The sequence below is a fragment of the Talaromyces proteolyticus genome (genome assembly GCF_021365285.1).
Source record: "Talaromyces proteolyticus strain PMI_201 chromosome Unknown BGW36scaffold_9, whole genome shotgun sequence".
Classification (NCBI taxonomy): domain Eukaryota; kingdom Fungi; phylum Ascomycota; class Eurotiomycetes; order Eurotiales; family Trichocomaceae; genus Talaromyces; species Talaromyces proteolyticus.
In genome coordinates, this window is record NW_025764285.1 from 2,031,096 (window position 1) to 2,044,294 (window position 13,199).

The window sequence follows — 13,199 nt, forward strand, 5'->3', positions numbered from 1 at the left end:
CGGGCTGCTGGCCCCCAACTTCGGCGGCTTAACTGGCGGCAGGCCTGCACGTGCGACAGCAGGGTCGTTCTGGAAGGCCTTGAAGCCAATCCCGAAACCAATCCCGAGATCGTGTACAGGTCTCAAGTGAATTAATACGCCCCGAGAGCCGAAGCTTAGTAGTAACTAGGCCCGGAGTGTGGCACGGATAGGGTTAAGACTGCATCATTTAACCTTTGCCGGATCTGCGTCTGATCTTGGCCTACATAACATTATCGGACTCTATTTATTATTATTATTACATGGCTTATGACCTGCCGTGGCCTGGATTTGGCGGCTGTCTCGACGTCATTGGCCCATGTCTAGATGACTCTGTGCTAATAGCCAGGCATACAGTGAAATGCGGTCAAATGCGTGGAAGAACCTGTAGTGACCAACGGTTTATCTCTATTGTATGCATGGTAACGCCACCGAACGCTCTATTTTAAGACCTGATGGGAATACTTCGCGTACAAATCGGGATACCATCGTTGTCCCACATCGGGATGGCTGAGGACTCGGTTCCGCAAATGAGCCTCCCCAAACTGTGCGTTATGTTAATTGGTCATCATGCTTGAGATGCTGTTGGTCAACTCACACACGAATAGAGAGGAGAAAGGAATTCACTAGGAACATCAACTGCTCGTTTGCGTGTGTCGTCCGAGATGGGGATGCTGCGAACAATGTGCGAAGCAGAACGTTCAAGTTCATCTAACGTGAGGTCTAAGCGTACCCCGAGAAAGAAGGGAATGCTGTATCGGGTCTTGTGCGTGGGTGCCTGAAGCTATCTTTAATATGCCAAACTAAACGACGAGCTCTTCGCAACTCACAAGGACGCGGTGTGTGGTTGCTGGGCAAGCGCCACCAGTGATTGCCTCGAAGCCCTGCTGGATATTGACTACTAGACTTCCATCAACTGGGGGAGCATCGATCCACTCGCCGTTCTTATTAAGGACCTGCAATCCGCCAGTGTCATCCTGGGAAAGAAAAGTGAAGAGTCCCGCAGAATCTTTGTGCGGTCCAACCCCCTGGGAATGGGGAGCGACTGGGGGATATTTGACAAATTTCAACCGACTCATATTTCCTTTAAACCCGTCGAATGTACCACGAGGCAGATCGAGACATTCTGCGACAAGATGTACAAACTCATTAGCCAAGACTGTGATTTCACGGATATACTCCTCGATGATATCTTCGGCTCCGGCAATATCCGGATACTGTACTCAAGCTGTTACTCTCTCTTTCATATACGACCATATATATTTCAGAAGTTCCAATAAATACTGACCTGATTTGGACCTTCTAATCGCTCCCAGGACCCATTACCGTTGGCGGAGCGTGTTATTCCAGGAGTACCAAAGTCATATTGCTAGGAGGCATCAGTAGGAGTGAGGTCCTACAGGTCTAGTTAACGTCATATCAGCGTACCTCGCGATAGTCTTGCTTCGAGGCGGTCTTTTCCGCTCCTAAGCGCGTGTATCCTAGGAAGGACTCTGAATTGATCATGTTGCATTTCTCTTTGGCCTTGACTGGCAAGTCAAAAAACTCTGGCAAGCGCGAATGAGTGAGGCGAATCAATTGCTATGTGATCCCATCGTTAACCACGACTCAATTCTCTAATGCACCTTTTAGATGGAGATCCGTGCCTCTAAGCCCGTATTCACTAGATAGAGAAACCCCACTACAAAAATGGCCTCCCTCAGCCTGGCCAATTCCTCTTTCTTCGTTGCCGGGTTCTTAAGCCGTGCAAAGTCCACGGTCGGGACCGTGGAGAAGCTTTCCATATGATTAATTTCAACTGTGCTCATGCTCTACCGGTAGACTCGAGCTGAAGGAAGAAGAGTAAGCTGTAGGAGAAGGTCGACGGGGCGATTGCGCCTTATTATAGCCCGATCTCGTTCCATGTCATGTGATCACTCCGAGATCGCAGTATAATTACTCCCGCATAACTCTACACACCCATATATAGCTGAACAGTGACAACCTGATGTATTGATGCTTCAGTCTTTGTCAATCAACTCAGAGTTCTTTATCTGGATAATGGCCATGCGATATGGCGAAAATCCGGACATACCTGTCTACTGTCAAAGTACTAGAACTATTTGTAGGCAAGCTTGGCGGTTAACACGAGGAGAAATTTTGTCATTGAGAGAAATTGCTTTCAAATGGCCTTGTCAAACTCATTTACTTGCAGTACTTGGCTGCAACAGGCAAAAGGTTCGACTGGAGAAGAATACTGACTGCATTGAACATCTCGACTGTTTGGAATAAGATTTTAATCATAATAATTATGTTCTCTCAGCTCTCACTCTTTGACTCGAATATCTATCGGAAAGAATTACCGCAATCAAGCTTCCCTGCTCTTTTTAGTAGATTTGGGGTGTAATGAGATGCCAAAAGAGGAAGAAGAGGAAAGGGGGAAAGGGACAGCAATGAAAACAGTACCGGTTTTAACAAAGGTAGGAAGGCAAGCAATATCCAAATATCCAAAAGCAGTCTTACCAATGACAGATCAAGCCCTGCTGTAACCCCCACGTCCCACACAGGCCTCGGCACTTGGGAAGATGTATTCACGGTGCGGTCCGTTCCCGTGTTGATTATGGTATTAAAAAAACTTGATTTTTCAACACACTCTCGTATATCAACAAGCTTCTTATCGTCTGATATGATCTTATAGATCAGCGTCGTGTTTGAATTTTTGGAGACGTTGAGGGTAAGATTTTTCTTGCTCCCGTTCTTGCCCTCGACAGCAGCGACGTTTTGCAACCGAATCTCAAATTGACAAGTCCAGGACCTGAGAGAAATCTCTAGCATCTCCATAGTATCGCCACCTGGCAGCACCATTCTCCAGTGTCTGCCTTACATTGAGTGTACCGCAACGAACTTCAAACAAAGGTAAACCTGAAGCATCCCGGAATTGCGGCGGTCCTCGTAACCTCATCCAGTAACTTGGAAATCTGTATTATTGTTTAGATAGTCTTGATTGTGTAATCTTCAGAGGAGTTGCAGTAACATATCGGATAAACACAGAGAACCGTTTCGGATTGGGTGGTTTGGTCGGTTCGGAGAGCGATTATAAGGTGGGCTCTCGGTCTCTCTCCTAGGCCATCATGATCCCATTATGCGGATACATTGCACGTAATAACGTAGTGAGTTACTTAAACAAAAATACGTGTGGAGTTTGAGGTCAAAGGCAAACAGCCCCACAGGGTTACGTTCTGTTTAGTTAGTCGTCTGATTAGCCCTTTACTATTAGATACCCTTTAGTATTCGGTAGTGATCGACAACATGCAGATGTATGTACGATATTGTAGAGCATAGTGAATGAGAGAATAAATTCAAAAATTAGTGCCGGAAACGGGTCTTATTCACGGATTTTGAGGTGAGGTATTGGTAGCCGCAACTACAGCCGCTACATGTCAGGCCTTTCTGCTACTCGGTTACGACCAGGGTAGGATTACTGTCTATAGACAAAAGATTCGTAGCTTATTTTTAATTCACTTCTCTTAGTTTACAGGTGTCATGCCCGGGATAATTGGGGCGAATAATGGATTTGGTCAGGACCTCAGTCATCTGGGTCCTGACATGCAGGGTAAAATAACAGCATTTTATGCTATTGACTGTGTGGTTGGTTCAGTAATATGCTACACATTGGCGAGAATAGCGGTCGACGGACAATGTTTATAGCTAGAGGTTCTATAATGATCATAGGCATCGTTATATTATCGTCCACCTAAACAGTAGCGCAGCTAATCGTATTGGAAATGGCATGAACTTCTCAATAGCTCTGGTTTATCAGAGCTAATGTTCGCTTGCAATCAACCGTGGTGCCTTGTTAACATTACAAGGCACGGTCATTGTAACTGGTAAGCCGTAGAACAACTATGGGTGCTTTAGTATACTGATCAAAATGATGGCATTGAGTGCTAGGTAAAGGATTATCTAAGTGAAGCATATGTGGGCTTTGCAAGCGGATGTTGTGCAGCTGAGTGTCTGAGCCTCTCAATAGAGACCATTAACCAATGCTTTCCGACGCAGAAAACATTGGTTGGCGCACACTTCTGTATAATCTTCGCAGTTCTTAATGCTGCTTTCATTCCAATTGTGTATTGCTTCTACTTTGAAACGAATATCGAGCAAGAAGACATTCTTCTTTTTGCTGAGGACTGAACGAGGTGTGCTTTCGTCCAAAAGCAGAACTGTTACCACTCATCAACATGCTGAGGAGGCATTTAATGAGAAGATGATTGAACAGAGGGAAGTGGAAAATGTGGCTAAACTACCAGAACCTCCACTCGATTAACGTGATCAAACCAATGTCAATACCTCCTAGAATAACCTTGGCACTTACGTACACGTATTTGTGGCATTCTGAGACCCTTCCAAAGGATGGACCACTGGAGACCTTCAATAAGTGTCAGAATAACTGACTACCGATGATTTCGGCGATCCCAAACAACGGAATTACCATCAACAACGCGACAACCAAACTGGCAAGCGAAATATTCAAAAATTCTGGTGCCTAACCCTTTGATGACAAATCGATGTATAAAGTCGCCTGTAAATATGTCTGGGAAAACTCAGGGTTGTCTTCCAATCTACCTTATCCCGTTTTGTTGTTGAGTAGTTAGGTCCGATCGAGCGGGGCTCTCAATCCCTCTCTGTCTGCTTTCTAGGATTAGTGATGCCTACATATGTAGATCTGGATTGACACGTATATTTTATCTTAGACAGCCACAATACTCGGAAATCCGCTTACTATTCAAAGAGAAGAAGAATAAAAAAAACTTTGTCATCATCAACCATGCCTCCAAGCACGCTGCCAAAAATACTACTTCTTTGCATGGAGGAAAGAGACATCAAACACTCGAGCAAGCTCTTCACACTACGTGGCCCATACATGCGCAATCTTTTAGAACCAACACTATCAACGAGAATCTGAGAAGTCTTCCTAAAGAGCATCAATTCGATTTGATCGTGTCTATCGCTAATTCTAACTGGATTTTAGGTGGAGGATTCGACGATGCCATATCCCGCACCTTTTGTCTTCCCAAACATGATTACCGGTCCCTAACTGACGCTGCACAGCGCAAAATGTACGATCAATGGCGTGGATTTTCACCGCCAGGTACATACACAATAGTGACACTACCTCCTGAGTTGCAAGCCACGAATCAACGGGTTTGCAAATATCTAGCGCTCTGTCCTACTATGAGGAGTCCTAGTGCTGCAAACTGGAACCGTGATGTGGTATATGAGAGTATATGGAGTTTGCTGTGTGAGGTTGATCGATGGAATAGTAATAATACCGATGACCGACTCACAAGAGATGGAAAAATCAATAGAATATTAATGACTCCCCTCGCAACCGGGACAGGTGGTGTGAGTACGGAAAGGTGGGCGAAACAGCTTGTGCTTGCACTAAAACACTTCTCGGATGCATTGGAAAATCCTCAACGGTGGAGGAATCTAGAGTGGGCTGGCCTATACCATGAGGTCACAGAAGTTGAGAGGACGTGGGTTGGTAGTTGGCTTTTTCCATAGTCAACTTCAGTGCCAGTGTCAGTTAAAGCCTAATGTTAGACGGTCTCAGTGTAGCTTCAAAAATAAACTACGGGATATCCGTTTTTCAAGTGAGTGGTGAACCAGGAATGAAATTAATTGAAAGGCCGAAAGGAAAATTATTGGGGAAAATTATTGGGAATTTACTGGCACATTCATGAAATCCCGGTAGTAATAAGTATACCGGTGTAGGAGATTTTGCGCCTATTCCACTAGTATTTGTGACAGTCCTGTGGCATGGGTCAATTACTCATTTAACATACTCGCATCATACTATCTCTTGGGCCAGAACTCCATTGGTCGAAAACTTGAAACCATTATTACTAATTTTCCAACTAGTAAGGACAAGGCAAAACCTACGGCAAATTTGGCCGAAGCTAAGCCAGGAATATCTCACGGCCATATTATTATTAGTTTCATGCCAACCATTGATTTTCTCCAAGTCAAACTTCCGCGGTCGTGGCTTTTTGTACCCCTGGCGAAATGAACCAGATGGAAATGCCGAATTCTAAAGCCGAATTGCCGGCCATTTTGTTCTGCTCGATATGTGACAAGCCTTTCTCCAAGGGTGTGTGCTCAATCTCCCTTCCAACGTCGCATCTGCAAGCCTGCATGAAAGAGGAAAGATTGTATCAAGGTAGATTGACTTGGATAGAGAATAGAAGCGCAATGGAAACGACATATCGCATATTGCCGAAAAGCGACTGGGCGGACGCGTCCGCGATCGTGTCGCGCGTGTAACCAATCAAAAATAAAATGTGATTTCCAGCCTCGGTGCAACCAATGCAAGCGCAAGGGTATTCAGTGCATATACGATCAGAATAGCACGAAAAAAGCCCAGCAAAAATGCAAGAAAGGTGTCAATGACGAAGCTAATCTTGACCACGTCCGCAGCCCTGATCCTGGACGAGCCCCATTAGAGTTGGCTTTCTCAGACTTAGAGCCTTTCTCAAGCCATTCTAACTCCGGCATATTGCCAGTAGAAACAACTAGTGAAGTCCTTCGAGGTGGATTTCACGGAGACATTCTCCATAAAAAGCGCCCCACAAATCTATTTACGTTTGATAAGTTCGCAAGGAGAGCTGGGAATGATGTTTTGGGCGAAACCGACTGGTTGGTTTCTGATGAGGTATATCCAGAAATATCTCAGCATGAGTTCTTTAGCAACCAACAACGGAACATGGAGGCATTATATCTCGGAAACACTGCTTCTGTTTTTAATGAGTTATCACCCTTCTTGGCCTCGACAGAAATTGTTGGTCGCAACTTCACAAAGAACAGATTCAGCTCAACCAGCCAACTTTATGCCAATATGATCATTGATATGATTCGCACATATCCTCAGATGATGATTCGGCGAGAGACATTCCCACCTTTTGTGCATCCTCACTTAGAAAATGATGCACATGGTGAAGGATTACCATTTCCCCTGGAGAATTGTATGGGCATTTCCCACCTATTTGCGTTGAGAGATACGGAAAGTCAGTCATTTCCTTGGTCGATCGTTCTGACTGAGATGAATAGTTTCATCAACAAGGTAATTTGCTTATCCTTGTTCTAATTCATTATTCTTACATAAATCGTTGACAATTACATCGTAGTTTGCAGTCTTGTCAAAGAACGAGGCACTCGCCGCTTTGGAAGCATCCCTGATGTATCTCATCATGCGAGCAACGTCGCGAGGTAGTGCAGCGCAGGACTCAATGGAAGATACTGAAATGATCCTTATTCATCAGGTAAGTTAATTTAGAACCCAGAGCCTTCCCAACCCAATATGTCTAAAGGAACTAGAATGAGTATAAGCTAATGAACTCTAAAGACTATTTGCAAGCGAGCTATTGAGCTATCCGATGGATTTAACACTACAGAAATGGCAATGGCCAACCGTAAATGGAAAGAATGGATTTTCAGGGAGTCCTGCCGAAGGTGAGTATTGTCTTGATCCTGACATACCTATTCCAAGTTATTGAAATATGACACAGGGTTGTATGTGTATGGTTCGCCATCAGCCTAGTATTCTGTGTTCAAGCTGGGATTCCATGTCATATGACAAGCGCCTTTCGAGAAATGGCTCTTCCGTCAACAAAGACAGAATGGGAGGCGAGTAACGAAACCCAATGGCAGGCAGAGTACAAATCGGCCGAAGCACGAAGATCTCAACTAAGTCGATTCGCCGATTTATTAAGTGCGTATGAGATTGGTGATATTGCGAAATTGAATAGCTGGAATGCTGGTATTGATAATCTAGGGATCCTTCTAAACCTTGCTCTCCATGTGGTAGCGCAAAGGTGAAGATATAAAAATAATGATTTAAAGCTATGCTATAATCACGTCAAATCCAAAGAAATATTACGACTACCATGGTAATTCTGCCCCATTATATTGATTAGGGCCTTCTTTTTGCTCCCATCCCTCAACGTGGATATTGAAGAATTTACCGTTATCCTTTTCGGTCTTGTTGTGTACAATATTCAAGGTTGCCCTGGCTCCGACCTCAACAGGGAGGTCTGCTGCCTCGCCGCCCAGCTCCGTCTTTAACCACTATATAGTAATTCAACTGGTCAGACGTTATTATTCATGTTTGATTTTCATTGATAAAATAACGAAATACTCACACCTGGGCTAACTGCAATGAAGATAAACCCATCCTTGCCATGCTCAAGTGCATACTGCATTGTCAACATATTCAATGCCGCTTTGGTGATTTTGTAGGCTGGCGTCAACAGATGCATATAATTGCCCGAACTAGTGATAGATCCCACAGAAGTCGAGCTGTATTTCACAGTTTGTCAGAAAGTGGCGGAGCGATGGTTATGGCATTATATCAACCTACATATTTACAATCTTTTTGGTTTTCCCTTTTCTAAGTAGCGGTAGGAAGGCCCGTGTGATATTATGAACACTAGTGACATTCACATTGAACACTTCTCCGAGGTCATCCCTACAGCAAGCACATTAGTGAACAAGAGTCAAACTGACAGTCGGTAACAACTTACATAGAGGTCACACCACCAGGTGTCCATGGCATCACCCCTGCATTGTTAATGAGAATATCGAGCCCCTTGCCGTGCAAGTCTCTCTCAACTTGTGCCGTGGCCTGTTTTAAGGTCTCGTTGTCGGTTACATCGAGTTTGACAAATTGAATTCGGCCGGGATGTTGTTTTATAATTTCCCTAAGCTTAGGTGAGTTGTCTTGCCTTGCGGTGGCAAACACCTTTCCAACTTGTGAAGAAGGAAAGGACGCCAAAAGAGCCACCAGTGAAAGGCCGATACCACGAGAAGCGCCTGTGATCAAATACGTTGCCATTTGTTTAGTTTGTCTTTAGGGTACCGTATACTATACGAGGATTGCTGAGATAGGCAAGGTCAGCCTAATTGATGCGGTGTCCTGGTTGCAAGATTGAACTTTTGCTATCCCAGGTCTCATCAATTGATCTTATATAGGTATTACTTTGTACACTTTTCCACTACTGGCTTACAAATGCAGCTTGTTTTGGGGATTAAGAATACTACACATAAGGGCCGGCCACAAAACCGAATAACGCCGAGCCCACATATCATCTATCAGATATACTTGCTAAGGCTTAATAATGATTTTTTGAGGTAGGCACGTATAATTTAGAAATCACCGGAGATAAAAGCTACAGCCAAATCCCAGCATGTTATGTGAATGGCTGCCAGTATTCCAACACCGGCAAAATTGGCCATCTTCCCCCACAACAAGCAAGATCATGTGGGGAATTCTAGAGGGATCGGCAAAACTGTAATCACAATTAGCAATCTACAAAGATTGCCAATTGTCATTGCTACATAAAATCGAATAAAATCGATACAAATGCTGTATGCCTCCTATGTCTTGATTATGCAAATCTATTTTCACGTTATTGCGTCTTTCCATATTGGATGTCAGAGAAAGACTAGTTGCTGTATCACATTCGGATTGAAACATTAAAAGACACGTAAAACAGACAGCCCATCCTTGAATTACATCTCTTCGTGATAAATCTCTCAGACATTAAACAATTCGTAAATGATATCATGGCCGTTTAAAATAAACATATGTTTCCTTGTGATAATTGACAATCTCAAGGCATTTAAATCATTGATAACTAGTCTTTCTTCTTCCACTTTTTATTCATTACCTTCTCTCAGAGAGAACATCAAGTTATAAATGATGTACATGACAGCACCTCATATCAGCTCTTATAAGAAGGATAACTAAGCCAAGATATAGAATAAAAGTTTTTATTCATAGTATCAAACACATCACATCATGCTATAACGCTCTCATACCGAATTCATTTAGGGTCGCCTAATTGTGCTGTTATGCGATTTAGTTTTAGGCAAGTTAACCCAAGAAGTAAAATGAATGGTAGAAAAAGAGAAGAGAGATCTATAGATTCCATGGCTTTTCGACTACGTGCGAAAGTCAAAGCCTAACTGAAAATATTCTTATCCGAAGGACAACATTGAATGATTAGGAGCCAGATATCGCAGTCGCCTACTCGTCCATCACCAGGTTTCTGAGCTTCAATAACTCTTGCTGTTAAGCGCTCGTTTACGGTGGACTATATCGGCCTTAATGACATAATTCGGTATTTTACACCCTTACATAGTCGCACAGTGTATATTGCGGTTTTATATGGGAGTATCGATTTATATGAGGCAGGCCGCCACCCAGCGTTTACATATATATATATAGTAGGTCTATTTTTATATAATGGAGCTACGTAATTTTTATATCAATCGATAAGATATAGTACTGGGTGGGCTTTGTAAAATTAATTTATGGATTTATTGAAGTAATTACTTTATCTACTAATAATAGGTGCTGCTATCTAACTCTGCGTAGCGGCCTGCTTCATAAACATCCACCCTGCCATAACATTTGAAGGATCGACCTGCAATATAAATCAGCACCACCATATAAACGCTACATAGCGGCTTGTCTCATCAAAATCGGCCCTGCTATACAAAAGTTGATGCTGCTATATAAATGCTGTGCAGCGTTCTGCCATATAATAATACTATGTCTTAGTTTTGAATACATGGAAATATTAAAGTTACATGTATTAATAAAGCTTACTGATAGATTACGAATTATGTCGATAAGCGCTCTATAATCCACCGTTTCGTTTAGGGTATTCGTTTAGAAAATTTAACCTCCATATGTCACGACTGTACATCTAGGCTTGGGACTACATAAAAAAATGTCCAGGATCTAATACTGTTCCATTTATCTACATACTTTTAGCCCTATGATGTTAGAGGGTGCTCTTGTATCGTATGGGCCCATCTACGGGCTACTGTGTGGATTCGGTACTGAGATGCGATCTGCAAGCGAGAATTAACACTCAAAATAATTTACGTAATTAGTCGGAGGAAACTGTCTCAATTAATCATGTGAGAGTAGTAAATATGAATCAAGTATTTACAATCAATCTGGTGATGCAGTGCAATTGGACGAAAGTGTTTTCACATGGGTAGGTAGCCTTGCCTATTTTGATTCATAAGTGGTCGATCATTCAAAACGGCTTTTGCCCGCCTAGACCGTCCAATGGGAGCACATGTAAGAATTTAATCTGCGACATATACCCCGGTTTACACTTGAAATACACGTGAACATCGCAACGGTTGGACTTTCACATGGAGTTTAGTAGGCGGGGGAGATGGCTATGACTCAGTTAATCCAAAATTTGAAAAGAACAGAAAATTATACAAGAGATTTTGTCAGTTTTCAGTTTAGTTAAATCTTTAGTGCTTACTTTTATTACCATCTTTTTAGTGATATCCTCAAACATAATTCATCCTACTGTAATCTTGGGAACTGATATATGCACCCCAATACTTACTGCATACATCCAATTCATTTTTTTAATCTAGCTTGAAATTAATTTTCTTAATAAAATATTAATTTAAAATTGATATTTTTTGGCTTCTATAAAATTTTTTAATGCTTCCATTTTAAAGTAAATTTTACTAGTAAATTATTAGCAAAGCTGATTACACGCTATATCTAAAAGAAATTAGATAGGGTGCACGTGTCAGTTTCCATAATCGTTTCCAACGAGAGTTACTAATTACCGTCCCAACGGCGACGTAAAGATTCAACGTTCTCCTTGTGATTGAGGGGGGATTGATGTTTAAAGTCAAACTTCGGAATTTCATTTGTTTCAGTATCTCGTAATACGCATTCTCTAATAAGCCAGAGGTTTGGGGGGGACTATGAAATTACCATTTGACGGCTGTAACAATCTAATCTTTCTGTTCTTCTCGCTTTTCGCTTCCTATAATTAGTTGTGATACATCCTAGTCTTCGCTTATTCTCCAGACAAACTTACGGACGGACAACTTATCCATGATCTCACTTTCAAGCTTGAAAGCATGATGTCGCACCCAAATTTTCGATTGCCTACGGCTTTGCAGAGCGGTGGCTGCGCAGATCCTTGACTTTGGTCTAATCTCACCGAAAGGCCGAGGTAGGAAGGTTTCAGATAAAATACTAATCCGCATTCCTGACGCCTAAGTCAATTAGCTGAATCACGTTTGTGAGGATTTGGCTTGATCGTATTTTCTGTTGGCATCCATAACCACTGAATTACAAGCAGAACCAATGAGGGAAAGCCGTACACCGTAAGGGAAAGATGTGATTAGCGCATCGTATCATATTAATCTAGCCCACCTCATGCAAGAGACCTGGGAACCCTATGTCGCATTGAAACGGTAAATCTGACTGTCAAATGATCGACAACTGAACCCTGAAGGTGGCGTGTTTCAGAGAGTGCTTTGATTGGCAGCAACCGATCTAGTCGTTATGTTCTTACGCCTCAAGTTACAATCACGTTGAATAAGAGCGAATATCCATATGTTCAGGACCTTCAGGTGAATGCCACATGATCTTACCCGCCCACGATAACGTATGTGGATATCCACCATGGACCTGAAGTTTCACTCATCCCGCGCTTCGTAGCAAGTGCATCGTTGATGGCCGAGTAAGGCGAGGAGCAGTTATCATTCAGTCGGTCTAATAATGCGACACTGCGACGACGTGATAAATTCTTTCGGCTGGTTTCCTTTGACAATTCCCGATCGACATCATCCCGAGCAGTGTTCAACCACACTTGATTAGCGAACAATTGAATGGATTATCGGCTATCTTCTCGTACCTGGATGACCGTTACTCAACATCTAATTAGCCCGTCCGTCCACTGTCGAGAACAAAGAGGACAGACCAGTTCCTTATTTCTGGGGGTCTTTTTCGTTTACTAGGTTTGCTAATTCGTGCCAATGCTTTAGCGTGATCACGAGCGACGTATTTCATATGATATCTTAGATCCCCAGATACCAAGAAGAGGGAAGGAAGCAATCCCGCGATTCTCACAGTACTAGGGTCATTTTTACTCCCCACCATTTTTCCCTTGCTTGCTCTGCAATCCTGTATAAGTGATAGTCAATCAAGGTTGAATCCGTTAATTACCACTGCGATAAGAGCCGAGCTTGCACGTGAACTATTTCACGCCGGGAGGAACAGCCTAGGACTGAATTGACTGAGGCGTTGTTATAAGGCCCCCATTTTTGCGTGTTTTTACGCCATTTAATCCAATTTTCACGTTAATACA

The 13,199-nt window shown here is 42.8% G+C and overlaps 5 protein-coding genes across 5 annotated transcripts; 2 read left to right on the top strand and 3 right to left on the bottom strand.

Moving 5' to 3' along the window:
* Positions 1-14: 14 nt before the first annotated feature.
* BGW36DRAFT_384666 (uncharacterized protein) lies at positions 15-753 on the bottom strand. Its single transcript, XM_046216827.1, has 2 exons — positions 617-753; positions 15-563 (listed from the first exon to the last, which is right to left on the bottom strand). The coding sequence occupies exons 1-2, from the start codon at positions 727-729 to the stop codon at positions 464-466; spliced, it is 213 nt and encodes a 70-aa protein (XP_046069957.1). The 5' UTR covers positions 730-753; the 3' UTR covers positions 15-463.
* On the bottom strand, positions 754-1,866 carry BGW36DRAFT_384672 (uncharacterized protein). The gene is made up of 4 exons (XM_046216828.1): positions 1,665-1,866; positions 1,447-1,599; positions 1,307-1,387; positions 754-1,235 (listed from the first exon to the last, which is right to left on the bottom strand). The coding sequence occupies exons 1-4, from the start codon at positions 1,824-1,826 to the stop codon at positions 822-824; spliced, it is 810 nt and encodes a 269-aa protein (XP_046069958.1). The 5' UTR covers positions 1,827-1,866; the 3' UTR covers positions 754-821.
* Positions 1,867-4,702: 2,836 nt separating this feature from the next.
* Positions 4,703-5,779, top strand: BGW36DRAFT_454896 (uncharacterized protein; the record flags this gene model as incomplete). The annotated part of the gene is made up of 2 exons (XM_046221912.1): positions 4,703-4,714; positions 4,753-5,779. 2 exons carry the CDS (start codon positions 4,703-4,705, stop codon positions 5,560-5,562), a joined length of 822 nt encoding a protein of 273 aa, XP_046069959.1. The 3' UTR covers positions 5,563-5,779.
* Positions 5,780-5,798: 19 nt separating this feature from the next.
* BGW36DRAFT_384678 (uncharacterized protein) lies at positions 5,799-8,301 on the top strand. The gene is made up of 6 exons (XM_046216829.1): positions 5,799-5,887; positions 5,941-6,148; positions 6,243-7,117; positions 7,182-7,316; positions 7,400-7,506; positions 7,563-8,301. Exons 2-6 carry the CDS (start codon positions 6,064-6,066, stop codon positions 7,870-7,872), a joined length of 1,512 nt encoding a protein of 503 aa, XP_046069960.1. The 5' UTR covers positions 5,799-5,887; positions 5,941-6,063; the 3' UTR covers positions 7,873-8,301.
* On the bottom strand, positions 7,904-8,971 carry BGW36DRAFT_454900 (uncharacterized protein). The gene is made up of 4 exons (XM_046221913.1): positions 8,577-8,971; positions 8,414-8,521; positions 8,196-8,325; positions 7,904-8,121 (listed from the first exon to the last, which is right to left on the bottom strand). The coding sequence occupies exons 1-4, from the start codon at positions 8,885-8,887 to the stop codon at positions 7,936-7,938; spliced, it is 735 nt and encodes a 244-aa protein (XP_046069961.1). The 5' UTR covers positions 8,888-8,971; the 3' UTR covers positions 7,904-7,935.
* Positions 8,972-13,199: the final 4,228 nt, after the last annotated feature.

Bases quoted from the DNA above. Each gene is read 5' to 3' on its own strand.
- BGW36DRAFT_384666 (XM_046216827.1), bottom strand. From the start codon at position 729: ATGAACTTGAACGTTCTGCTTCGCACATTGTTCGCAGCATCCCCATCT. The intron at 564-616 runs GTGAGTTGACCA...CATAACGCACAG, and splicing joins TTTCTCCTCTCTATTCGTGT to TTTGGGGAGGCTCATTTGCG.
- BGW36DRAFT_384672 (XM_046216828.1), bottom strand. From the start codon at position 1,826: ATGAGCACAGTTGAAATTAATCATATGGAAAGCTTCTCCACGGTCCCG. The intron at 1,600-1,664 runs GCACGGATCTCC...GGGATCACATAG, and splicing joins TAGTGAATACGGGCTTAGAG to CAATTGATTCGCCTCACTCA. The intron at 1,236-1,306 runs GTCAGTATTTAT...GCTTGAGTACAG, and splicing joins GATTAGAAGGTCCAAATCAG to TATCCGGATATTGCCGGAGC.
- BGW36DRAFT_384678 (XM_046216829.1), top strand. From the start codon at position 6,064: ATGAACCAGATGGAAATGCCGAATTCTAAAGCCGAATTGCCGGCCATT. The intron at 7,118-7,181 runs GTAATTTGCTTA...ATTACATCGTAG, and splicing joins TGAATAGTTTCATCAACAAG to TTTGCAGTCTTGTCAAAGAA. The intron at 7,507-7,562 runs GTGAGTATTGTC...AATATGACACAG, and splicing joins TTCAGGGAGTCCTGCCGAAG to GGTTGTATGTGTATGGTTCG.
- BGW36DRAFT_454900 (XM_046221913.1), bottom strand. From the start codon at position 8,887: ATGGCAACGTATTTGATCACAGGCGCTTCTCGTGGTATCGGCCTTTCA. The intron at 8,522-8,576 runs GTAAGTTGTTAC...TGCTTGCTGTAG, and splicing joins CCTGGTGGTGTGACCTCTAT to GGATGACCTCGGAGAAGTGT. The intron at 8,122-8,195 runs GTGAGTATTTCG...ATTACTATATAG, and splicing joins TCATTGCAGTTAGCCCAGGT to TGGTTAAAGACGGAGCTGGG.